A 25,843-nucleotide genomic window follows, 5' to 3' on the forward strand; every position below is an offset into this window, starting at 1 on the left:
GTTCAGGTATATAACTTTTATTTTACAGAACAGCAGAAGACAAGGAATAAGGAAAAACCAAAAATCTTTTACTTTTTTTCTCTATTTTTTGATCCCAGCATTTTGTTGCTAACTTCTTTCACATTTCTAAGGAAATAGCTATTCCAATGCTATGTTTTCTTGTTCCAGATCACTAAATAAGATGGAAAGTTACCCAGTTTGTTTGATAAAATAGCACAACTCTTACTCTTAAATCTCACAAATAGCATTAAATATGTAACTAATATCATTCATACACTTATATTGTGAAGCTAATTAAACTTTTTTAAAAAGAAACATTTGAAAACTTTGAACAACAAAAGATAAATTTATAAGTTATTCATGTAGAACATATGATATGCACTATGTTCCCTCTAGCACCACCTAAGCCCTCACACTACTTCAAACACAAAGTGAGGAAAGTGCTTCAGGTTTCACTACAGGTGGGAGGAGCTGCCAAAATTGGCCCTGGGACGCACGTTGGCCAGGGCACCAGTATGAAGCAGAGCTGCAAATCTGGCTCGGCCTCGCTCTTCCTCGTCTCGCAAAGCCTCTTCATACCAGGATGGGAAGGCACTGGGGACCGTATCGTGCATCTTGGCCAAGAACTCAAGGACTTTCATCTTGCTGGTCTCAGCGTGGGCTCTTGGACCCCACAGGAACTCGTAGCGTGGAGGATCACTGTTGGCCACCTGGCGGTACTGCAGGTACCTTTCCTGCACCAAATCTTGGGTGATAAGCTTCTTGGGATCCCCATAGATGAAGTGCTTCCTTTCAGCATATATCCCCATCACATTAAGTACTTCCCAGATATCCTCTTCAGTGGCACGGTTGCCCTTCATGAAGATCACACAGAGGATAGTCATCAAGAGGCCTGTCTTGGGCATGATCTCTTCACCTCTCAGCCTGTCATCACAGGTGCGCTGAAATTTGCTGACAAGGGCATAGCAGTGCCTGGTAGGGTCGACTTCCTTCAGATCAATGCCAAAGGCCAGCACCATTAGCTCAGAGGCTTTCCTGAGGATCTCATGGAAGTGCTCCTTGTGCTTTTTGATGACATACTTCATCATGTCTTCCTTTGTTATGGGCTCCCTCATGTTATACTTGCGCAGCAGGAATTGCACCAATAGAATTGCCTTGTCATCTAGAGGGGTTCTGCGGTAACGATCAGTGCTGGGCTGTGCCTGAGAGGTACTTGGTCTTTCCTCATCTTGGCTCTTGGCACCTTCATCAGATCTTGTGTGTGAAACCCCTGCAGAAGTAGTGGTAGTGGATAGGGCTCTATGGGACCCCTGGGATTTTCTACCTGACCCAGCAGCTGAAGAGCTCTGGCCATTACCACCAAAAGGAGGAAGGGGGGAAGATGGGGGCTGTTCTTCAGCTGCTGCAGTGGCCTGAGCATCCTGGACACCCTGAGCCTCACTCCGGGCCTGACGGCGTTTCTCACGGGCACGAAGCTTACTCTTCTGCCCCCGAGGCATGGTGACACTGGTTAGAGATAGTAGGCAGTAGTGTGGGCAGGAGGGCAGGCAATGAGGGCACCTGGAGGAGGGAGAATGAGATAGTGTGTGCACCTTCAGCAAGGACATTCCACCTTGTCTTTAACCAGAGCCGCTTTTACGGGCTTCCATGAGAGCACTGCTCTAGGACCCCACAAGGCTTCTTTTCTAATCAGTCTGTCCCCTGAGCACCTTGCAGAAGAAGTTAGAGTGTAGGTTGCAGCTTCCAGCCCTGTCTGGGTCAACTTGGGGCTGAGAGCAAGGCCTGGCAAGTTACCAGCTCTGTGTGGTTCCCTCTGTTCTGAGGTGGAGAATTCTCTCAGTTCACATTTACCATCAGCCTGTCAACTGTTGGCAAGGCCCGCCCCCCGGCCCCGCAGCTCTGAAGCTAAACTCCTTACACCAATGACCTTACCACCCTGAGATTCTTGCAAAGCAAATGAGGAAAAGCCTTAGTTGGCCACTTCTGCAGCAGCCTTCCAGAGCTGACCATAGGAGCAGGGTTTTATGGGATCCCCATGGTCCTGGATGATTAGGGTTTTCAGTGCTCACTCATGTGCCCGCTCCGGTTAGACCAAGACCCCCACCTCCCAGAGTTTGACAGCCCTGCCCGGGGCCTCCCAGGGTAGACTGCAGGGGTAGGGGGTTGTGCGGGGTTGAGAATACCCTCAGTCCTCACTCAGGTCTTCTCCGTGACTCCGAATAAAGCCTGGGATGTTTCACTCTGTTGATCTGAGTCCACCAGCCTCAGATCAAAGTCTTCATTCTCTGAGACCCTCAGAGGGAATTGAGGGGGCGTTGGGCCTAACAGCCAAGCCTCGGGACTCTTAGCGCGGGGACGGATCAGTGCAGAATTCCGTGAGGTTTCCTTTGTTCTGGGGGGGGCATGTTCCCACAGTTCTAAGTAAGGATCCTCACCTTGACTCTCAGCATTGCCTCTCTCTTCTGCAGACCTGAGGCTGCCCTCCTCAGACCTGAGACCCTGGAGGTGGAAGTCAGTCAGTACCTCATGCTGACAGCTCTGCTCTGTGCTTCCCAGCAGTGAAAGCAGGGGTGGGGCTGTGTATGGGTTTCTCTGTTCTTGGGGTGTGTTGTCCTTTCTGTCCTCAGGGTGGAGGCAGGGAGTCCTGACTCTTGGCTGGTTCTTTAAAGGCTCCCTGGGGAATACCAAATTCTGAAAGCTCTAAGCTCTTTCCCTCCTGCAAACCTGGCAGAAAATTGATGAGTCCCAGGCTAGATACGAGATGGGGAAGTTGCAGTGTAAGGCAGCGTCCTAGGACGGGTGGTACGCTGTAAGAGGAAAAATACACTGGCTCATAGTGTTTGTTTGCCAGCCAGACTTAGACTTGGGAAACTTCTACTCTAAAAGATCTGTTTTCGAAGGAAGAGACTGAGCTGCACAGTTTTTGAGACTCAGTTCTTTCCATGTTGTCTAACATTGCTCAGTCCAGTACAGTAACTTTTATTTTATTTTTGACCCTCATTCATAATAAGAAATATATTTACATCTTTAACAAGTGTGCATATGTATGTATTTTTTTCATGAAATAATACCTACCCTTGTTAAGTGTGATTTTTTTAAAAGGCCAGTCCTTACCCTTTAAAGAGGTTTCAAGTGGTTACTGCACAGCCTCTGGACTCATACTGTTTCAAACAACCCCAAACGTTGATGCTGTCCTGATATTAACCCCATGGTCCTGGCCATTCAGCCTCGGAAGAACAGCCTTAGCTCCCTTCACTAAAGCAGTAGAAATTCATTATCCTAGAGCACCCTGGAAGAATCAAAGGGTCACCTTAAAACCTTTCCTCTGACCAATCTTGTCTTGTGGCTACAGACCAGTTCCAACTTCAGGGCCTGCCCACATACAGTTTCTAGTTCAACACAGACTTAGTCTCTCTCAGGAATTTCTCATCTATGTTGTTTTGCTGTTGCTAAGACTATTCTTTCATTCTCCCTTTTATAGTTTCTCTAGGGTTGATTTCAGGAAACAGCAGCCTGAGTCTGGTATCATCTCGGAAGCTGTATGTGAGGCAGTATCTTAGCATGCTCAGGCTGCCATAATGAATTACCATAGACTGGGTGCCTTAACAACAAAAATTTATTTTCCTCGGGTGCCTGGGTGGCTTAGTTGGTTAAGCGTCTGCCTTCAGCTCAGGTCATGATCCCAGGGTCCTGGGATGGAGCCCCGCATCCGGCTCCCTGCTCAGCAGGGAGCCTGCTTCCCCCTCTCCCTCTCCCTCTCCCTCTGCCACTCCCCCTGCTTGTGCTCTCCCTCTCACTCACTCTCTCTGTATGTCAAATAAATAAATAAAATCTTTAAAAAATTTATTTTCTCAAAGTTCTAAAGGCAAGTAGTTCTAGATAGAGGTGAGGGCAGATTCAATTTCTGGTGAGAGCTCTCTTCCTGGTTTTACATTTGGGCACCTTCTTGCTATGTCCTCACATGGACTTTCCTCAAAATGCACAGAGAGAGAATGATCACTGGTGTCTCTTCCTCTTCTTATAAGAATATCAGCCCTATTAGATTAGGGCCTCACCTTTATGACCTTATTTAACCTTACTAACCTTCCTAAAATATCTCCAAATACAGTCACATCGGGGATTAAGGCTTCAACATATGAATTGGAGGTTGGGGGAAATGGCACAATTCAGTCCATAGCAGTCCATATTTAAATCTGTAAATAATTTAAGGAGAATTGACATCTTTACCATATTCTTTTTCCCATGAATAAATATAGTGTGCTCTACTATTTATTTGGGACTTTTTCTCTAAGTATATCCGTACATATTTATAGTTGTCTCCAAAAATATTGTGTACATTTTTGTTAGATTTCTTTTTAGGTAAATTTTGGATATTGCTGCTGTTGTTTTGGGATATTTTCTATTACTTATCTTAATTAGTTATTGATTTTGTGTGGCTAGGCACCCAATTTTGGTAATCTTTTATACAACTGCTTTGGAGTATCTTATTCATTTGAATATTTTGTGCACTGGTTCCTTTGGATTTTCTAATTAAGGATCATATCGTCACCATTTATTATCTCAATCAATATTCCTTTTTCTTATTTATTTTGCTACTCTTATTCCTCTTGTTATGTATTTCAGTCCACCTTTAAACAATATATACAGTAGCATAACATCTGCATCTTTGTCCTGTCTTTGATGGGAATGCTTCTAACATTTCACATTTATATATATAGTTTGCTGTAGATTTTAGGAAATAGAAATTCTCTTCAAATGCTATTTTGCTAAAACTTTTTACATGAATTGGTGGTAAACATTTTTTCAAAGGCTTTTTATCCACCCTTAGACATGATCAAATACATTTTGTCCTCTAATCTATTAATGTAGAGAAATTCCAATTGGCAGTTTTTTCCTAATATTTTAATATCTTTGTATTTCTTGAACTTATCCTGTTTATTCACTACTATATTGGATATGCTATAAATTTATTTAGGATAGATGCCTCTACATGACTGAGCTTGGCTCAAGTGATTTTTTTCTTTGGATGTCCTTTTCTGGTCTTTGTATCAAGGTCAGCACACCTGTTAAAATGAGTTCAGTAATTTTCTATCTTTTTGTATGATTTGGAAGAGTTTATGTAAGGTGGCCATTACTTCTTTCCTGACCATTTGGTGCAACTAGATTCCAAATCTGACTGGTCTTAGAATATTTTGAGGGGGGCTGGAACGTAGACTAGAGTTTCAGTTTGTATTATTTGACTGAAGTTCTCTATTTCTATTTGGAACAATTTAGTCGTTATCTTTCTCCAGGAACCAGTCCATTTAACTTGGACTTTAAAATTTAAAAACATGGTATGTTTTCTTTATTGTGGTAAAAAAAAAAACACATAACACTTGATCTACTCTCTTAACAAAATTTTTAGTGTGTGCAATCCCACTTCTGGATATTTATGCAAAGGAATTGAAATCAGGATCTTGAAGAGATATTTGTACCCCCATATTCATTGCAGTATTATTCATGATAGCCAAAATGTGAAAGCAACCTAAATGTTTAATAACAGATGAATGGATAAAGAAAATGTGGTATCAGAACATGATATTTATAATAAACATTTTCACTAGAGAAATTATTAAGGGTATACAACAGTACCAAGAAGAGTATAATGAACTCAATATACTGACAGTATCAACAATCATCAATAGTTAGAGGTAAAAGTTTGATCAGATTAGCATTTGTAAGATTTTTGTTGCTTTATTTGCAAGGTCACTTCAGAGGTGACATTGTGTAATTCTATTAGGAGGAACATGTTTGTGTCTCTTTTTTTAGTGATGTTGGCAGATACTGATGATCATTACCTTTATCCATTAAACCATTAGAAGCTGTGGGATGTTAATTCTGTAATTCTATCATTCCTTGTGAGCTTGTCATCTGAAAAACTTCTACAGGAAGAACCTTTCCTTCCTGGTCCACCATATGGTTACCTTGAAGTATTGCTAAAACATATTTATGTTGTTCTCATATCAAATCTCTCCTGCACCTATATTTTAGACAATTTTACTTAACATTACTTATTTCTAGTGCTTTTTTTGTAATTGATGATATTAATACAAATTGTGTATTCCATACATTTTTTGAAGAACAGGCTTTAGTTAGTTGGCTTTACTATTTTCTGTTTACTTATTTCTACATTTATGCTTATTATTTTTTATCTTCTACTTATTTAGTTTTTTCTTAAATAATAATTGACATACAATATTGTATTACTTTCAGGTGTACAACATAGTGATTTAGTATTTATATACATTACAAAATGGTCACCACAATAAGTCTAGTTACCATCTGTCACCAGACACAGTTGTTACAATATTATTGGCTATATTTCTTATACCAGACATTAAATGCCCATGGATTATTTGTTTTATAACTGGAAGATTGTACCTCTTAATCCCCTTCAACTACTTCATCCATCCCATCTACCCCTCTCCCCTCTGGCAACCATCAGTTTATCTGTATCTATGAGTCTATTTGTGTTTCATTTTGTTTTTTTACTTGTTTGTTTTATTTTTTTAGATTTCACAAATAAGTAGAGTCACATGGCATTTGTCTTTTTCTGACTTGTTTCACTTAGGGTAATACCCACTAAGTCCATCTGTGTTGTCACAAATGGCAAGATTCCATTCTTTTTATGGCTGAGTAATATTCCACTGTATATATATATATATATATATATATATATATATATATATATATATACCACATCTTGCTTATTCAGTCATCTACCGATGGACACTTAGGTTTCTTCCATATCTTGGCTATTATAAACAATACTGTGATGAACATAGGAATGTATGTCTTTTTGAATTAGTGTTTTCCTTTTTTGGATAAATACCTACAAGTGGAATTGCTGGATCATATGGTAGTTTTATTTTTAATTTTTTGAGGAACCTCCATACTATTTTTCATAGTAGCTGCACCATTTTATTTTCCCACCAACAGTGCATGAGGATTCACTTTTCTCCACATTCTCACCAACACTTACTATTTCTTATCTTTTTGATTCTAGCTATTCTGACAGGTGTAAAGTGATATCTCATTATGGTTTTGATTTGCATTCCCCTGATGATTAATGATGTTCAGTATCATCTCATATGCCTTTTGGCAATCTTCATGTCTTCTTTGGAAAAATGTCTATTCAGGTCTTCAGCCCGTTTTTTAATTGGATTGCTTATTTTTTTGCTATCGAGTTATAGATGTTCTTTATATATTTTGGATGTTAACCCCTTATGAGATAGATCATTTGCATATACTTCTCCCATTCAGTAGGTTGTCTTTTTATTTATTTATTTATTTATTTATTTATTTATTTATTTATTTATTTTGCTGTGCATATGCTTTTTAGTTCAATGTTGTCCTATTTGTTTAATTTTGTCTAGGGAAAAAGATCCAAAATAATAACCCTAAGACTATGGTCAAAGAGTTTACTGCCTAAGTTTTCTTCTAGGAGTTTTTTGGTTTTAGGACTTCCATTCAAGTTTTTCATCACTTTATTTTTGTATATGGTGTAAGAAGTGATCCAGTTTCATTCTTTTGCTTGTGGCTTTTTCCAACACCATTTATTGAAGAGACTGTCCTTTCTCCATTGTATACTCTTGCCTCCTTTTTTAAAATTTAAATTCAATTAGCCAACATATAATACAGCATTAGTTTCAAATGTAGTGTTCAATAATTCATCAGTTGCATATAACACTCAGTGCTCATCACATCACATGCCTTCCTTAATGCCCATCACCTAGTCACCCCATTCCCCCACCCACCTCCCCTTTAGCAACCCCCAGTTTGCTTCCCAGAGTTAAGAGTCTCTCGTGGTTTGTCTCTGACTGGATTTCTTCCCATTCAGTTTTCCCTCCCTTCCCTTATGATCCTCTGCACTGTTTCTTATATTCCACATATGAGTGAAACCATATGATAATTATCTTTCTCCAATTGACTTATTTCACTTAGCATAATACCCTCGAGTTCCATCCACGTTGATGTAAATGGTAAGTATTCTTCTTTTCTGAGGGCTGAGTAATATTCCATTGTGTGTGTGTATATATATATATCTTCTTTATCCATTCATCCGTTGAGGGACATCTCAGCTCCTTCCACAGTTTGGCTATTGTGGACATTGCTGCTATAACACATTGGGGTGCAGGTGCCCCTTTGCTTCACTACATCTGGATCTTTGGGGTAAATACCCAGTAGTGCAATTGCTGGGTCGTAGGGTAGCTCTATTTTTAACTTCTTGAGGAACCACCATACTGTTTTCCAGAGTGGCTGTACCAGACTGCACTCCCATCAACAGTGTAAGAGGTTTCCCCTTTCTCCACATCCTCGCCAACATTTGTTTTCTGTCTTGTTAATTTTAAACCTTTTAACTGGTGTGAGGTGGCATCTCATTGTGGTTTTGATTTGGATTTCCTTGATTCTGAGCGATGTTGAGCATTTTTTCATGTGTCTGTTGGCTATTTGTATGTCTTCTTTGGAGAAATGTCTGTTCATGTCTTCTGCCCATTTCTTGTCTGGATTATTTGTTTTTTGGATGTTGAGTTTGATAAGTTCTTTATAGATCTTGGATACTAGCCCTTTATCTGATACGTCATTTGCAAATATCTTCTCCTATTCTGTAGGTTTCCTTTTAGTTTTGTTGACTGTTTCCTTTGCTGTGCAAAAGCTTTCAATCTTGATGAAGTTCCAATAGTTCATTTTTGCCTTTGTTTCTGTTGCCTTTAGAGACATGTCTAGCAAGAATTTGCTGCATCCAAGGTCGAAGAGGTTGCTGCCTGTGTTCTTCTCTAGGATTTTGATAGATTCCTGTCTCACATTTAGGTCTTTCATCCATTTTGAGTCTATTTTTGTGTATGGTGTAAGAGAATGGTCCAGTTTCATTCTTCTGCATGTGGCCGTCCAATTTTCCCAGCACATTTTTTGAAGAGACTGTTCTTTTTCCATTGTATATTCTTTCTTGCTTTGTTGAAGATTAGTTGACCGTAGAGTTGAGGGTCCATTTCTGGGTTCTCTGTTCTGTTCCATTGATCTATGTGTCTGTTTTTGTGCCAGTACCATACTATCTTGATGATCACAGCTTTGTAATAGAGCTTGAAGTCCAACATTGTGATGCCACCAGTTTTGGTTTTCTTTTTCAACATTCCTCTGGCTATTCAGGGATCTTTTTGGTTCCATACAAATTTTAAGATTATTTGTTCCAGGTCTGTGAAAAATGTCGATGGTATTTTGATAGGGATTGCACTGAAAGTGTAGATTGCTCTAGGAAGCATAGACATTTTAACAATATTTATTCTTCAAATCTATGCATGGAATGAGCATGGAATGTTTTTCCATTTCTTTGTGTCTTCCTCAATTTCTTTCATGAGTGTTCTGTAGTTTTTAGAGTACAGATCCTTTACCTCTTTGGTTAGGTTTATTCCTAGTACCTTATGGTTTTGGGTGCATTGTAAATGGGATCAATGCCTTAATTTGTCTTTCTTCAGTCTCATTGTTAGTGTATAGAAATGCAACTGATTTCTGTGCATTGATTTTGTATCCTACCACATTGCTGAATTGCTGTATGAGTTCTAGCGATTTTGGGGTGAAGTCTTTTGGGTTTTCCACATAAAGGATCATGTCATCTGCAAAGAGTGAGAGTTTCTCTTCTTCTCTGCCAATTTGAATGCTTTTTATTTCTTTTTGTTATCTGATTGCTGAGGCTAAGACTTCTAGTACTATGTTGAACAACAGTGGTGAGTGTGGGCATCCCTGTCGTGTTCCTGACCTTAGGGGAAAAGCTCTCAGTTTCTCCCCATTGAGAATGATATTCGCTGTGGGCTTTTTGTATATGGCTTTTATGATATTGAGGTATGTTCCCACTATCCCTACACTGTGGAGAGTTTTAATTAAGAAAGGATGCTGTATTTTGTCAAATGAATTTTCTGCATCAATTAAGAGGATCATATGGTTCTTGTCTTTTCTTTTATTAATGTGATCTGTCACATTGATTGATTCGTGAATGGTGAACCACCCTTGCATCCCACTTTGTTGTGGTGAATAATCCTTTTAATGTACTGTTGGATCCTATTGGCTAGTACCTTGGTGAGTATTTTGACATCCATGTTCATTAGGGATGTTGGGTCTGTAGTTCTCCTTTTTGATGGGGTCTTTGCCTCGTTTTGGGATCAAGGTAATGCTGGCCTCATAGAATGGGTTTGGAAGTTTTCCTTCCATTTCTATTTTTTGAAACAGCATCAGTAGAATAGGTATTATTTCTTCTTTAAATATTTGGTAGAATTCCCCTGGGAAGCCATCTGGACCTGGACTCTAGTTTTGGGGAGGTTTTTGATTACTGCTTCAGTTTCCTTACTGGTTATGGGTCTGTCCAGGTTTTCTATTTCTTCTATTTCTTCCTGGTTCAGTTTTGGTAGTTTATACGTCTCTAGGAATGCATCCATTGCTTCCAGATTGCCTAATTTGTTGGCATATAGTTGCTCATAATATGTTCTTAACATTTTTTGTATTTCCTTGGTGTTGGTTGTGATCTCTCCTCTTTCATTCATGATTATATTAATTTTTGTCTTTTTTCTTTTTCATAAGTCTGGCTAGGGGTTTATCGATCTTATTAATTCTTTCAAAGAAGCACCTCCTGGTTTTGTTGATCTGTTCTAGTGTTCTTCTGGTTCCTATTTCATTGATTTCTACTCTAACCTTTATTAGTTCTCTTCTCCTTCTTGTTTTAGCTTTATTTACTGTTCTTTCTCCAGCTCCTTTAGGTGTAAGGTTAGCTTGTGCATTTGCGATTTTTCTAATTTTTTGAGAGGGGCTTGTATTGCAGTGTACTTCCCTCTTAGGACCGCCTTTGCTTTATCCCAAAGGTTTTGGACAGTTGTGTTTTCATTTTCATTAGTTTCCATGAATTTTTTTAAATTCTTCTTTAATTTCCTGATTGGCCCATTCTTTATTTTTTTTAAAAGATTTTATTTATTTATTTGACAGAGAGAGAGAGGCACAGTGAGAGAGGGAACACAAGCAGGGGGAGTGGGAGAGGGAGAAGCAGGCTTCCCGCCAAGGAGGGTGCCTGATGCGGGGCTCGATCCCAGGACCCTGGAACCATGACCCGAGCCGAAGGCAGACGCTTAACGACTGAGCCACTCAGGCGCCCCTGGCCCATTCATTATTTAGTAGGATGCTCTTTAACCTCCGAGTGTTTGAATTCCTTCCAAATTTTCTCTTGTTATTGAGTTCAAGTTTCAAAGCTTTGTGGTCTGAAAATATGCGGGGAATAATCCCAATCTTTTGGTAGCAGTTTTGTGACCCAGTATGTGATCTATTCTGGAGAAAGTTCCATGTACACTCAAGAAGAATGTGTATTCTAGTTGCTTTAGGATGGAATGTTCTGTATGTATTTGTGAAGTCCATCTGGTCCAGTGTGTCATTCAAAGCCTTTGTTTCCCTGTTGATCTTCTGCTTAGATGATCTGTCCATTGCTGTGAGTGGGGTGTTGAAGTCCCCTACTATCAATGTGTTATTATCAATGTGTTTCTTTAGATTGGTTTTTGATTGGTTGATATAATTGGCTGCTCCCAAATTAGGAGTATAAATATTTATGATTGTTAGTTCTTCTTGTTGTGTAGACCCTTTAAGTATGATATAGTGTCCTTCTACATCTCTTACTACAGTCTTTGGTTTAAAGTCTAATTTGTCTGATATGAGGATCGCTACCCCAGCTTTCTTTTAAGGTCTGTTAGCATGGTAAATTGTCCTCCACCCCCTCACTTTCAGTATGGAGGTGTCTTTAGGTCTAAAATGAGTCTCTTGTAGACAGCCTATGGATGGGTCTTGCTTTTTTATCTAATCTGATACCCCGTGTCTTTTGATTGGAGCATTTAACCCATTTACATTCATAGTAACTATTGAAATATATGAATTTAGTGCCATTGTATTACCTGTAAGGTCCCTGTTTCTGTAGTTTGTTTCTTTCTGGTCTGTGTTACTCTTGGGCTCTCTCTTCGTTTACAGTATCCCCCTTAATATTTCTTGCAGGGCTGGCTTGGTGGTCCCATATTCTTTCAGTTTCTTTCTGTCCTGAAAGCTCTTTATCTCTCCCTCCACTCTGAATGACAGCCTTGCTGGATAAAGTTTTTTTGCCTGCTGTTTTTTTCATTTAGCACCCTAAATGTATCATGCCAGCCTTTTCTGGCCTGTAGGTCTCTGTGGATAGGTCTGATATCAGTCTAATGTTCCTACCTCTGTAGGTTAGGAACCTCTTTTCTCGAGCTGCTTTCAGTATTTTTTCTTTATCTCTGAAATTTGCAAGCTTCACTGTTATGTGTCGGGGTGTTGATCTATTTTTATTGATTTTGGGAGGGGTCCTGTCTACCTTTTGGATATGAATGCCTGTTTCCTTCCCCAGATTAGGGAAGTTCTCAGCCATGGTTTATTCAAATATACCTTCTGTCCCTCTCTCTCTCTCTTCACCCTGAGGTACCCAATAATTCTGATGTTGGTTCATTTTATGGCATCACTGATTTCTCAAAGCCTCTCCTCATGGTTTATTAGTTGTTTTTCTCTCTTTTCCTCAGCTTCCTTCCTTTCCATCAACTTGTCTTCTATGTCACTTACTCTTTCTTCTCCTTCATTTACCCTAGCTGTTAGAGCATCCAATTTAGACTGCATCTCAGAGCATTTTTAATTTTGGCCTGATTAGATCTTATTTCTGCACTAAGAGATTCTCCAGTGTATTTTATGCTTTTTTGAAGCCCAGCTAGTAATTTTATAATTGTTATCCTGAATTCCATCTCCGACATATCCATATCAATTAGATCTGTGGCAGAGAGTATTACCTTTGGTTCCTTCTTTTGTTGTGAATTTCTTCTTCTAGTCATTTTGCCCAGAGGAGAATGGATGAATAAGTGAATAGAATCAAAAATGTCAACCACGACCAAAGCAAAATACACACTAGACAAATCCAAAGAGGTCAGAAACTAAAAAAGAAAAGAAAAAGAAAAAGAAAAAAAAAGGGGGGGTGGTGGAGAGAATATAATCTCACAGGGTGGACAAAACAGGGTTACCCACTTGGTCCTGAGTGTATTTATTTTGATTGGTATGTTAGAAGACACTAAATCCCAAAATTGTAAAGAAAGCAAAACTTATATTTATTCAAAAATAAAATTGAATAAAGTGAAAGGAAGCCAAAAATAAAGAATATATCTATAAAATGTAAATGTAAAAAATGAAAGTTAAAAAAAGACTGAAAAACAAAGAGTTGATAAAATAAGAAACTAGTTGAAAAGGGAAAAAAGAAAAAAAAAGAAAGGGAAGATTTTAAACTGAAAGATAAATGAATCATGAGAAAAAAACCCAGAATTCTATATACTACTTTACGCTACTGCTGGAGTTTTACAGTCTTGTGTGGTCTGTAAACTTGCTGTGCACCTGTTCTTCCAGTTGGTCTTCTGAAGGAGGGGCCTGCTGCGCTGCTTCTCAGGTGTCTTTGCCTGGGCAGAATTGCACCACCCCTTGCCAGGGGGCTGGGCTTAGTGTAAGGTGGTCTTCTGTGTGGCTTTTATTCCCTGAAGGCTTTCTGTGCCTCTTTAGAGGATAAAAATAAAAATGGCCGTGCCCCAATCTCCAGCCCCAGAACTTAAAGATTGCAGTCCCCTCTCTTCAATAAACCCTCAGGGATAAAACGGTCTTCACTTTTATGTGTGCCAAACTGTGCAGACTCCTGCAGTGTGCACCCGCACCATCCTCCCAGGGGAAGGCGGAGGGTCCCGAGTTACTGCACTTTGTAGGGCGCTGGCATGGAGAGCAGTCACCAGATCCTGCACACACCTGCTTTCCCCTCCCCGAGGAAGGTAGAGGATGGCCCGGTACTGTCCTTTACAGGGCCCCCACCCTGAGAGCTGTTGCCCGGTAGTGCGTGCACCTGCTCCACCCCTCCCTGGGGGGAAGGCGGAGGGTCTCGTGTTCCTGTCCTTTGCATGGTTCTCACATGGAGAGCAGTCACCTGATTGAGCCTCAGCTCATGGTTTATGGCTAACTGACCTGAAAGGCCGCTCCCAGGCTCGCTGACCATAACCAGTTTCCCCCCTCCAATGCTTGTGAACTCTACTGACTCAGGCACCCCCATTATTTCTGTGACTCCAGGGATCCTGAGACCACACTGTCCCACCTAGAATTCTGCCCCTTTTCACCACCTGAGCAACTTTCAGGCAAGGATGTCTCTCACTGGAGCAGATTTCTAAGGGTTCTGATTTTGCTCCCTGGGGCTACATCACTTTCCAGTAGCCAGCTTATTGAGGCTCCCTCCCCTGCTGTTTATCTTCCAATATATACCCTCAGATTCCCTTCTCTGCACCTCCTACCTTACAGAAAGTGGTCACTTTTCTACTTGTAGAGGTCCAGATATTCCTTTCTTACATCTCAGGTTGAATTCATGGGTGTTCAGAATGATTTGATAGTTATCTAGCTAAATTCAAGGGACTAGATGAAATGAGGTCCCCTACTCTTCTGCCCTCTTGCCTCCTCCCTATTCTTGCCTCCTTTGTCATAGATTAATTGACCATGTAATTGTGGGTTTATTTCTGGGCTCTCTATTCTGTTCCATTGATCTATGTGTCTGTTTTTGTGTTAGTACCATACTGTTTTGATTTCTATAGCTTTGTAGTATATGTTGAAATCTAAGCATGTGTTGCTTCCAGGTTTGTTCTTCTTTCTGAAGATTGTTGGCTATGTGGGGTCTTTTATGGTTCCATACCAATTTTAGGAAATATTTGTTCCAATTCTCTGAAAAATGGCATTGGTATTTTTATAGAGATTACATTGAATCTGTAGATTACTTTGAGTAGTATGGACATTATAACAATATTAATTCTTTTTTTAAAAGATTTTATTTATTTATTTGACAGAGAGAGATAGCAGGAGAGAGAAAGCACAAGCAAGTAGAGCAGCAGAAGCAGGCTTCCCACTGAGCAAGAAGCCTGATGCGGGGCTCAATCCCAAGACACTGGGATCATGACCTGAGCCGTAGGCAGACACTTAACCAACTGAGCCACCCAGGTGCCCCAACAGCATTAATTCTTACAACCCATGAGCACAGTACATATTATTTGTGTCAGCTTCAATTCTCTTCATCAGTGTATTATAGTTTTCAGAGTACAGGTCTTTCACTTCCTTGGTTAAATTTAGTCCTCGGCATTTTATTCTTTTTGATGCAATTGTAAATGGGATTGCTTTCTTAATTTCTCTCTCTGATAGTTTGTTATTTGTGCATGGAAATGCAACAGATTTCTTTATATTGATTTTTTATCCTACAACTTCACTGAATTAATTTATTTGTTCTAACATTTTTTTGGTGGAGTTTAGGGTTTTCTATATGTAGCATCATGTCATCTATAGTGACAATTTTACTTCTTCCTTTCCAATTTGGATGCCTTTTTTTTTTCCCTGCGTAACTGCTGTGATTAAGACTTAAAATACTATGTTAAACAGAAGTGATGCGAGTGAGCATCCGTGTCTTGTTTCTGATCTTAGAGGAAAAGTTTTCAGTTTTTCACCATTTAAGTATGATGTTACCTCTGGGTTTGTTATTTATGACCTTTATTATGTTAAGGTACATGCCCTCTATACCTACTTTGTTGAGAGTTTTTATCATAAATGAATGTTGAATTTTGTCAAATGCTTTTTTGCATCTATTGAGATGATCACATGATTTTTATCTTTCATTTTGTTAATATGGTGTATTCTTTAGGTTTAATATGCTCTTCATTCTCTATCTTCTTGAATTGCTTAAATATTATAAATATTTTTTATTTCCTAATAGATCTATTTAAGACTATAATCATCCCTCTTCATACCACTTGGGCTTATCTCACAGGTAGTGTTACAGAGTTTTATGTGTATTCTTAAAAATTTTACAACTTGAATATAGTTTTTCTGTGCCATGTGCTAGAAAAGTAAATATAATTGGCCACATATAACAGTCAAGGCTTGCCCAGAGACACAGAAAATTCTGTATATATTTAACCCAGAAGGAATTTAATGTGATATATTGGTTACTCGGGGGATGAAAAAGTCACATAGAGAAGGGACGAGAAACCTAATATTTAGCAATTTGAGAATGTCACTCTCAACTTTAGGCTCCTGGAGCCTAGGAGTCTGTATCAGCAGGATCTATAATGATACTGGGCCACTATCATGTGGACTAGAGCCAAGGAGAAGATGGCATTGAAAGAGAAGCCACCTGATGCAGAGAGAGAGAAAGAAAAAAAACTCTAATTGCTCCTTCCCTTCAGGGCTAAAACCTTTTTTTAGTACCTTTATTTTGGCCTGAAATGTGATGGCAGACAAATGTTGGAGAGGCTGGGATTTACAGATTCAACCGATGTATAATAGAGAATAGAGCAGGGGAAGGGCAAGAAACAGTTCTGAGGGCAAACAAATGTAGGACTAGCATACAACATTGACATTAACAGATTAAATGAGAAAAATCATATCTAAATTGATATAGGAAAATATTTATTAAAGTGAGCACTCATTCATGATAAAGAAGGTATGTTATCAGATTAGATAAAGAATATATACCAAAAACAAAACAAAACAAAACACAAAACTCAAACAGAAAATGACACATAATGTGGAAATGTCAAAAACTTTTACTTGGAGGGGCGCCTGGGTGGCTCAGTCAGTTGAGTATCCGACTCTTGATTTCAGCTCAGGTCATGATTTGAGGCTCCTGAGATTGAGCCCCATGTCAGGCTCCATGCTTAGTGTGGAGTTTAAGATTAAGATTCTCTCTCTCCCTCTCCCTTTGCCCCAATTCCCCCTCTCCCCCACCCTGCTTGTGCACACACACGTGCACTCGCTTTCTCTCTCTCTCAGAAAAAAAGCTTTTACATGGAAACTGAAAAGTAGACAAGGATACCTACTATCAACATTTTTATTTTATTTTTTTAAAGGCTTTTATTCATTTGAGACAGAGATACAGAGAGAACATGGGCAGGAGGAGAGGCAGAGGGAGAGGGAGAAGCAGACTCCCTGCTGAGCAGGGAGCCCAACGTGGGGCTCGATCCCAGGACCCTGGCAATCATGACCTGAGCTGAAGGCAGACGCTTAACCATTTGAGCCACCCAGGTGCCCCTGCTGTCAACATTTTAATAAAAATTTTACATATTTCAGCAATGGGAATCATAAGAAATCAAAGGGATAGGGACTGGAAAATAGGAAACAACAGCTTTTATAATTAGCACATAATTAGACTGTGTATGATGAAAATCCAAATGAACTAAAGATCAGATATTCAATCACCTAAAAGAGTTTGTTATTATAAGAAATGCTAAAGTCAATCAGGCTGAAATCAAAAGACACTATACAGTAATTAGAAACCATATGAAAAAATAAAGATCACCAGTAAGCATAGTAAATATAAAAGCCAGCATTACTGTATTCTTGGTATTGTATATTTGGTAATTACTTTTTTTGTTTTCTCTGTAATTTAAAAGACAAGTGCATAAAATAAAAATTATAAATCTTTCTTAATGGACACACTATAAAGATATAATTCTTAAAAAAGAAAGTTATAAATCAATATCCCTTATGAATATAGATGCAAAAATCCTGAACAAAATAATAGTAGATGGAAACAAACAGCACATAAAAAGGATTATACACAATTACTAAGTGGGGTTTATCCTGGGAATGCAAGGCTAGTTCAACATAAGAAGATCAGTCAATGTAATATGCCAAAGTATAAGAAAAAAGGAAAAAAAAAAAAGATCATCTCAGCAGCAAAAGCATTTGACAAAATTTAACACCCTTTCATAATAAAAACACTCAGCAAATTTGGAATATAAGGGAGCTTCTTTAACATGGTAAATGGAATTTATGAAAACCCCATAATTAACATCACATTCAATGGTGAAAGAATGAAAGATTTACCCCTAAATCAGGAACAAAACAAGGATGTTGGCTTTATCAGTGATATTCAACATTGTCCTGGCCAGAGCAATAAAGAAAGAAAAAGAAATGAAATAAAAGGGGTCTAAATTGGGAAAGAGTTAAGTAAAATTATCTGTATTTGTAGATAATATGATTCTATGTATGTAGAAAATCCCCAAATTTCCAAAAAGCAAAAGAAAGAAAAGTCACTAGAGCTAATACATGAATTCAGCGAAGTTGCAGATCAACACACAAAAATAAGTTCATAAACAATAAAGAAGGTGAAAAAGAAATTAAGGAAATGATTCCATTTATAATAGTATCAATGAGAATATAATACTTAGGAATAAGCTTAACCAAATACAGGAAAGATTATACCCTGAAAAATATGAATCATTGCTGAATAAAATGAAAGAGGGCCTAAACAAATGGAAAAATATTCCATGTTCATGGATTGAAAGCTTTAAATATTGTTGAGATGGCAATACTTTCCCAAGTGATATACACATTCACTGCAATTTTTTCAGAACTGTACAAGCCAATCATCACATTTATATGGAACTGCAAGGGATATCCACCAGCCAATATAATATTGAAAAAGTAAAACAAAACTGGAGAACTCAGATTTCTTTATTTGAAAACTTATTAAAAAGCTACAGTAATCAAAACAGTGTGGTACAGTCATATGGATAGACATGTAGAACAATGGAATAGAATTGAGAGCTTGGAAATAAATGCAAACATCTGTTTAGAGTTTATTTTCCACCAGGTGCCAAAAGTATAGAATGTGGAAAGAATAGGTTTTTTTTCAACAAATGGTGCTAAGACAACTAGATAACCCCATGCAAAAAAATAAAATTGGACCTGTACCTTACTCCATATATAAAAATTAACTCAAAATGTGGGGCGCCTGGGTGGATCAGTCAGTTAAGCGTCTGCCTTTGGCTCAGGTCATGATCCCAGGATCCTGGGATCGAGCCCCGCATCGGGCTCCCTGCTCAGCAGGAAGCTTGCCTCTCCCTCTCCCACTCCCTCTGCTTGTGTTCCCTCTCTCGCTGTCTCTCTCTGTCAAATAAATAAATAAAATCTTTAAAAAAAATTAACTCAAAATGAATCAATGACCTAAATACAAGATTTAAAACTATAAAACTTTTAGAAGAAAACATAGTGGTAAATAATCCTTATATCAGATTGGCAGTGGGGTCTTAGATTTGACACCAAAGTATAAGCAACAAAAGAAAATAATACATCAAACAGACTCATAAAAATTTAAAAAGAAAACTTCTATGAGATATCAAAGGACATTATCAAGAATGTGAAAAGGTAACCTAGAGAATGAAAGAAAATATTTGTAAATCATTTATCTGCTAAGGATTTACTATCCAGAGTATGTAAAGAACTCTTTCAACTCAACTACAAAAAAACAAACAACCCACTTAAAATATTGGCAACAGATTTGAATGGACAATTCTCCAAATAAGATATACATGTGGCTAGCAAGCCCATGAAGAGGTATTCAACATTATTATTGGTCATTAAACAAGTCAAAACCACAATGAGTACCACTACCCACTCACTAGAATGGCTTTATTTTTTAAAAAAAAAAAAAAGAAAAATAAAATAAGTGTTGGAGAGGATGGGGAGAAACAGGACTCTTCATACATTGCTGGTGGGAATTTAAAATGTGTAATTGCTGTGAAAAACAGTTTGGCAGTTCTTTGAAAGTTAAACTTAGAAGTACCATATTACCCAGCAATTCCACTCTTAGGTATATACTCAAGAAAAATGATGACATATGTCCACACAGAAACTTGTACACAAATAATGATAACAGCATTCTTCATAAGAGCCAAAAGGTGGAGACAAATCAAATGTCCATCGATGGATGAATGGATGAACAAATTGTGATATATACATACAATGGAATATTATTCAACCATAAAAAAGGAACAAAGTATTGATACATGCCACAATGTGGATGAATCTCAAAAACATTATGCTAAATGAAAGAAGTCAGACACAAAAAATCACATATTGTGTGAATTCTATTATATGGTATATCCAGAATAGGCAAATTCATAGAGACAGAAAGCATATTAGCAGTTACCAGGGGGTAAGGGAGGGAACAGTGGGAAGTTATTATTTAATTGGTACACAGTATTTTACGGGGGTAAGGAAAATTTTGAATCTACAAAGTGGTGGTGGTGGTTAAACAACATTTTGAATACACTAAATTCCACTGAATTTTGTACCTTAAAATGGTGAATTATGTGATGTAAATTTTACCTCAAAAATACAGTGTGATTAATACTGACAAATTATAATATTGTCCAATGTGGTTCTCAATGTATATATTTGGAAATATGTAAGACAATTATATCATAAAGTGGGAAAGATAATAGTACCTAATAGTAAAGTGTCTACATCCCAGATGAAGTAATTAAAGGTTGATACTAGAAGAATGAGATGTTACCTATTAATATTGTAATTCCTTTAGCACCCATTGAAAAATTTAAAAGAAATATATCTAAACCACTACTTTTTAAATTTTTTAGAGAGAGAGAGAGTGGAGGGAAGGGCAGAAGGAGAGAGAGAGAGAGAATCTTAAGCAGGCTCTATGCCCAACATGGAGCCCAATGCAGGGCTCCATCTCAAGACCTTGAGGTCATGACCTGAGCTGAAATCAAGAGCTGGATGCTTAACTGACTGAGCCACCCAGGTACCCAATACCTAAACCACTATTTATTTAAATGAAATTAATTTTAATATTTACATTAAATTTATTTAAATTACTAAGTTCAAGTAACCCACAGAATGACAAGAAAAAAGAGAGAAGACTATAAAACAAAGGAAACAAACAGAAAACAAATGATAAAATGGCAGATATATCAATAATTACATTCAATCTAAATGGTCAAATCACACCAACTAAAAGAGGTTAGTAGAATGGATAAAAATATATGACCTAGTTACATGCTGTCTATAACTCACTTGAAATTTTATGATACACATCAGTTAAAAGCAAAAGGATGGGAAAAGATATGTTATTCAAACTGAAATCAAACCAAAACAGGATTAGCTCTATTAATAACAGAAATGTAGATTTCAGAACAAAGAAATTACCAGTGACAGGTGATATTAAATAATAATAAAACAGCCAGTGCACCAAGAAGACATAATAATCTTAAATGTGCATGTACCTAAAAGTTCAAAAATATCTAAAAAACTGACAGGACTGAAAAGAAAAATAAACAGATTTATAATTATAGTTGGGGTCTTCAATACCTCTATCAGGAATCAAAAGAACCACTAGAAGGAAATCATCAAGGATATGGAACTGAACAACATCATCAGACAACAGGATATAGTTAACATTTATAAAAAATTTGACCTCATTACAACAGAATACACATGTTTTTTTATGCACACATGGAATATTCACCAACAACAACCATGTGCTGAGTTATGAAACATGCCTTAAAATATAAAATAATTGAAATTGTATAAATTATGTTCCCTGCACTCAGTGGAATTACGCTAGAAATCAATGCCAGACACATGACAGTAAAGTTTCCAAACAATGCAAAATTAAGCAATATACTTCTAAATCATATGTAAGCCCATGAAGATTTCTCAATAAAAAATTAAAAATATATGTTTAATTGAAGGAAAAGGAAAATAAATCATTTTAAAATCAATACAATACAGGTAAATGAACGCTTTGAGGAAAATGTATATCACTAGATATTCATGTTAGTAAAAAATGTATCTCAAATCAATAGTCTAAGCTTACCTCTCAGTAAACAAGAAAAGGAGGCAGATATTAGGGAATATATCAGAGTAAGGTCAGAAATCAATGCAATTGAAAACAGAAGAACAATAGAGAAAATTAATAAAATCAAACACTGGTTCTTTCAAAAGGTAACATAAAATTGATAAACATCTAATGTGACTGACAAGGAAAAGGCTGGGAGGACACAAACAATATCAGAAAGGGGGTTTTACCACAAACCCAAGAGACATTAAAAGGATTATAAAGAAATATTATGAATCACTCTACATAAATTTGATAATTCAGAAGGAAATGAACTAATTCCTTGAAAACCACAAACTGTCTAAACCCATCTAAGTTAAAATAGGAAGCCTGAATAACATTATAAATATTAAATAAATGGAATTCAAAAGCAAATACTCATATCAATTGAAGCAAAAAAAACATTTGACAAATTCAACACTCATTCATTATAAAGCCTTATAGCATACTAGGAATTGAAAGGAACTTTGTCAAGGTGAGTCTCTCAAGGTGATAAAGAGTATTAAAAAAAAGAAAAACTTACAGTTCATATTCAATTTAATGGTGGAAGACTGAATGTTTTCCCATTAAGACTGAGAATAAAGCAAGTATGTCTACCCTCATCACTTCTATTTGACATAGAGCTAGTCAGTGCAATAACATAGGAAAGAGAAATAAAAATCATGCAGATTGGAAACAGTGAAATAAAAGGTTCCTACTTGCAGATGACTGGTTATTAAAAAATAAACCAAGTAATCTAAGGAAAAAAAGAAAACAAATAATCCTCCCCAAATCATTTAACTAATAAGTTATTTTAGCAAGTTTTCAGGATAAAATCAAGGTCACAGAATACAATCATATTTTTACATACTAGCAATAAATAATTGGAACCCAAAATTAAAAAACACAGTACATTTACAATAGCTGAAAAATTAAGTACTTAAGTTTAGGTCAGAGAAAACATATACTGGATCTGTAAGCTAAAAACTATGAAATGCCAATGGGAGAAATCAAAGATTGAAATAAAAAGAAGTACTATATTCACATATTAAAAGAATCAACATAGTAAAGATGGCAGTTTTCTTCAAATTGATCTGTAAGTTTAATAACTCTACTATGGGGGTGCCTGGGTGGCTAGTGGTTAAGCGTCTGCCTTTAGCTAGGGTCATGATCCCAGGGTCCTGAGATCGAGCCCTGCATTGGCATGTGGCTCCCTGCTCAGCAGGAGGCCTGCTTCTCCCTCTCCCACTACCCCTGCTTGTGTTTCCTCTCTCTCTGTCTCTCTCTCTGTCAAAAAATCAATAAAATCTTTAAAAAAATAACTCTACTATGAAAATCTCAACTGGATGTTTTATCAATATACACAAGCTGATTCTAAAATTTATATGGAAAAACAAAGGAACTAGAATAGCTAAAACAGTTTTTAAAAAGGAGAATAGAGTTGGTGAAATTATACCACTAGGTGGCAAGACTAAATGTATAACTACAATAATCAAGACTGTAGTATTGGCAGAGGGATAGACACATTGATAAATTGAAAAAACTACAGTCTGGAAATAGAATCATACCAATACAGCCAACTGATTTTAGATAACATAGCAAAAGCAATTCAATAGAGAAATGGTTGTTTATTCAACAAATGATGTTGGAACACTTAGACTACTATATGATTAAAAAAAAAGTGAACTTTGGCCTAAACCTTGTACCTTATATAAAAATTATTTAAAGTGGATCATAGTTCTAAATATAAAACTTTTAGGGGCGCCTGGGTGGCTCAGTTGGTTAAGCGGCTGCTTTCGGCTCAGGTCATGATCCCAGGGTCCTGGGATCGAGCCCCACATCGGGCTCCCTGCTTTGCGGGAAGCCCGCTTCTCCCTCTCCCTCTGCCTGCCTCTCTGCCTACTTGTTCTCTCTATCTCTCTGTCAAATAAATAAATAAAATCTTAAAAAAAAAATAAAAATAAAAATAAATAAATAAATAAATAAATATAAAACTTTTAGAAAAAAACACAGGAGAAAATGTTGCTGACCTAGAAGTCAATGAAGAGTTTTTAAACCTATACCCCAAACCAGGATATGTAAAAATAAAAATGGATAAATTGAGCTTGAACAAAATTAAAAAGTTTGGTCTGGGAATGACATTGCTAAGAGAATAAGACAAGTCACAGTCTGGAAAAAAATATTTGCAAGTCACATATCCAACAAAGGACTTGTACAGGCAAAAACTCTTTAAACTCAACATTAAGCAAGAAAAAGTCAAATTTTTTAAAAAGGCATAGAATTTGAACACACACATCACCATTGAGGATATAAGGATGGCAAATAAGCAGATTAAAAGATGTTCAACATCCACTGGGTATTATATGTAAGTGATGAATCACTAAATTCTACTCCTGAAACTAATATTACACTATATGTTAACTAACTGGAATTTAAATAAAAGCTTGAAAAAAAAAAGATGTTCAACATCATTATCCTTTGGGTAAATATAAATTAGTGGAAATGTAAAATGTTCCAGGCACTCTGGAAAACAATCCAGCAGTTTTCCATAAATTTATACATGTACTTACCATATTATCCAGCAGGCCCCTCCTGAGTATTTACCCTGGCGAAATGAAAACTGTTGATAGTAGCTTTATTTGTAATAGGCAAAAAACTGGAAACAACCCAAATATCCTTCAACAGGTAAATGGATAAACAGACTGTGATATACACCCATACAATAGAATACAACCCAGCAATAAAAAGGAACAGATTATTGATACGAGTAACAACTTGGATAGATCTCAAAAGCTTGTTGCTGAGTGAAAAATACCAATATCTAAAGGTTTCTCTATGATTCCATTTATATAAAATTCTCAAAGTGATAAAATTACATAATGGAAAAAAAAATCAGTGGTTTCCAGGGGTAAGGCTGGGGAGAGGGCGTGATTATAAACAGGCATACCAAGGCATTTGTTTGGAGTGTTTGAAACAGTCTGTATAGTGATTGTATTGTGATCATGGTTAGGAAAATTTATACATGTGGCAAAATTTCATAAACTATACATACACCAAATGAAACAAAACAAAGCAGGTAACAACAAAATCACTGGTTGGATGTTAAAACTGGTTAAATGTAAATTAGATTTTAGATTAGTTAAAATTAAACTGATATCACTTCCCAGGTTCTGATGATTGTACTATCATTATGTAACTTGATATATTCAGAGGAATATGAGGGAAAGTACACAGGAACTCTCTGTATTATGTTTGTAATTCCTACGTGAGTCTAAAATAATTTCAAAATAGGGCTTAAAGACTTCTGGTTTCAGCTCCAACATATAAAGAGCTTAGAAGTCATCACTTCTGTCATATTTACAGTAAGAAATAGCTGGAAAAACTGAAAATCAACAACTTTCCTTGGATCAGGGAATTGAGATCACAGAGGTCACAGGACAGCCACATTCAGAGAGATATAGTGATCTGCTTACCTAGAGCAGAAGCTGCTACAAGCTCTACAGATAGAACCAATTACTTCACTAGTAATGTTGACAAATAGCTGGAGGCTGATTGCTCACTAGTGTGAGACTGCAAAACTCCCGGAGGCTGCAATTATAGAGGTGACTCCAAACTTGCAGGCTTTCCCTCCAGGCACCACACCAGCTGTGCACATTGAGAATCCCAGAAAATCCACTAGTGGCTCTGGCAGGGAGAGGGGAAGAACAACCATTGTGTAATCTTCCCAGACCCTACATAACAAAGACCTACTCTCCAGGGTAGTACAGAAACCTTATCCTACTAGGGGAAAGACTTTCTACCCCCTCAATATTCCTCCAGCCTTTCTGTCTCATCTAAGGAAAACAAAACAAAACATAATCAACAAGAGATAGGTCTCCAAAGAAATAGACTGGGAATGATGCAGCTAGGCAAGGAAGTAGGGGGCTCAGGTGGGTGGGCGGGGAGCTATATTACTGAAAGAGGGACAGAAATATTTGTGATGGCCACACATCCTTGAAGCAGGCAAACTAAAATATTTAGATTTAATTAGAAGATTATAGAACAATTCTCTTACCCCCCACAGTAACACACCTCCAGTATAACAGCAGTGGATTACAGCTG

At 37.4% G+C, this 25,843-nt stretch overlaps 1 protein-coding gene across 1 annotated transcript; it reads right to left on the reverse strand.

The window, feature by feature from the left end:
* Window positions 1–455: 455 nt before the first annotated feature.
* On the reverse strand, window positions 456–1,499 carry LOC118532378 (melanoma-associated antigen B10-like). The gene has a single exon (XM_036086952.1). The coding sequence runs from the start codon at window positions 1,497–1,499 to the stop codon at window positions 456–458; it is 1,044 nt and encodes a 347-aa protein (XP_035942845.1).
* Window positions 1,500–25,843: the final 24,344 nt, after the last annotated feature.

The sequence above is a fragment of the Halichoerus grypus genome, chromosome X (genome assembly GCF_964656455.1).
Source record: "Halichoerus grypus chromosome X, mHalGry1.hap1.1, whole genome shotgun sequence".
Classification (NCBI taxonomy): Eukaryota; Metazoa; Chordata; class Mammalia; order Carnivora; family Phocidae; genus Halichoerus; species Halichoerus grypus.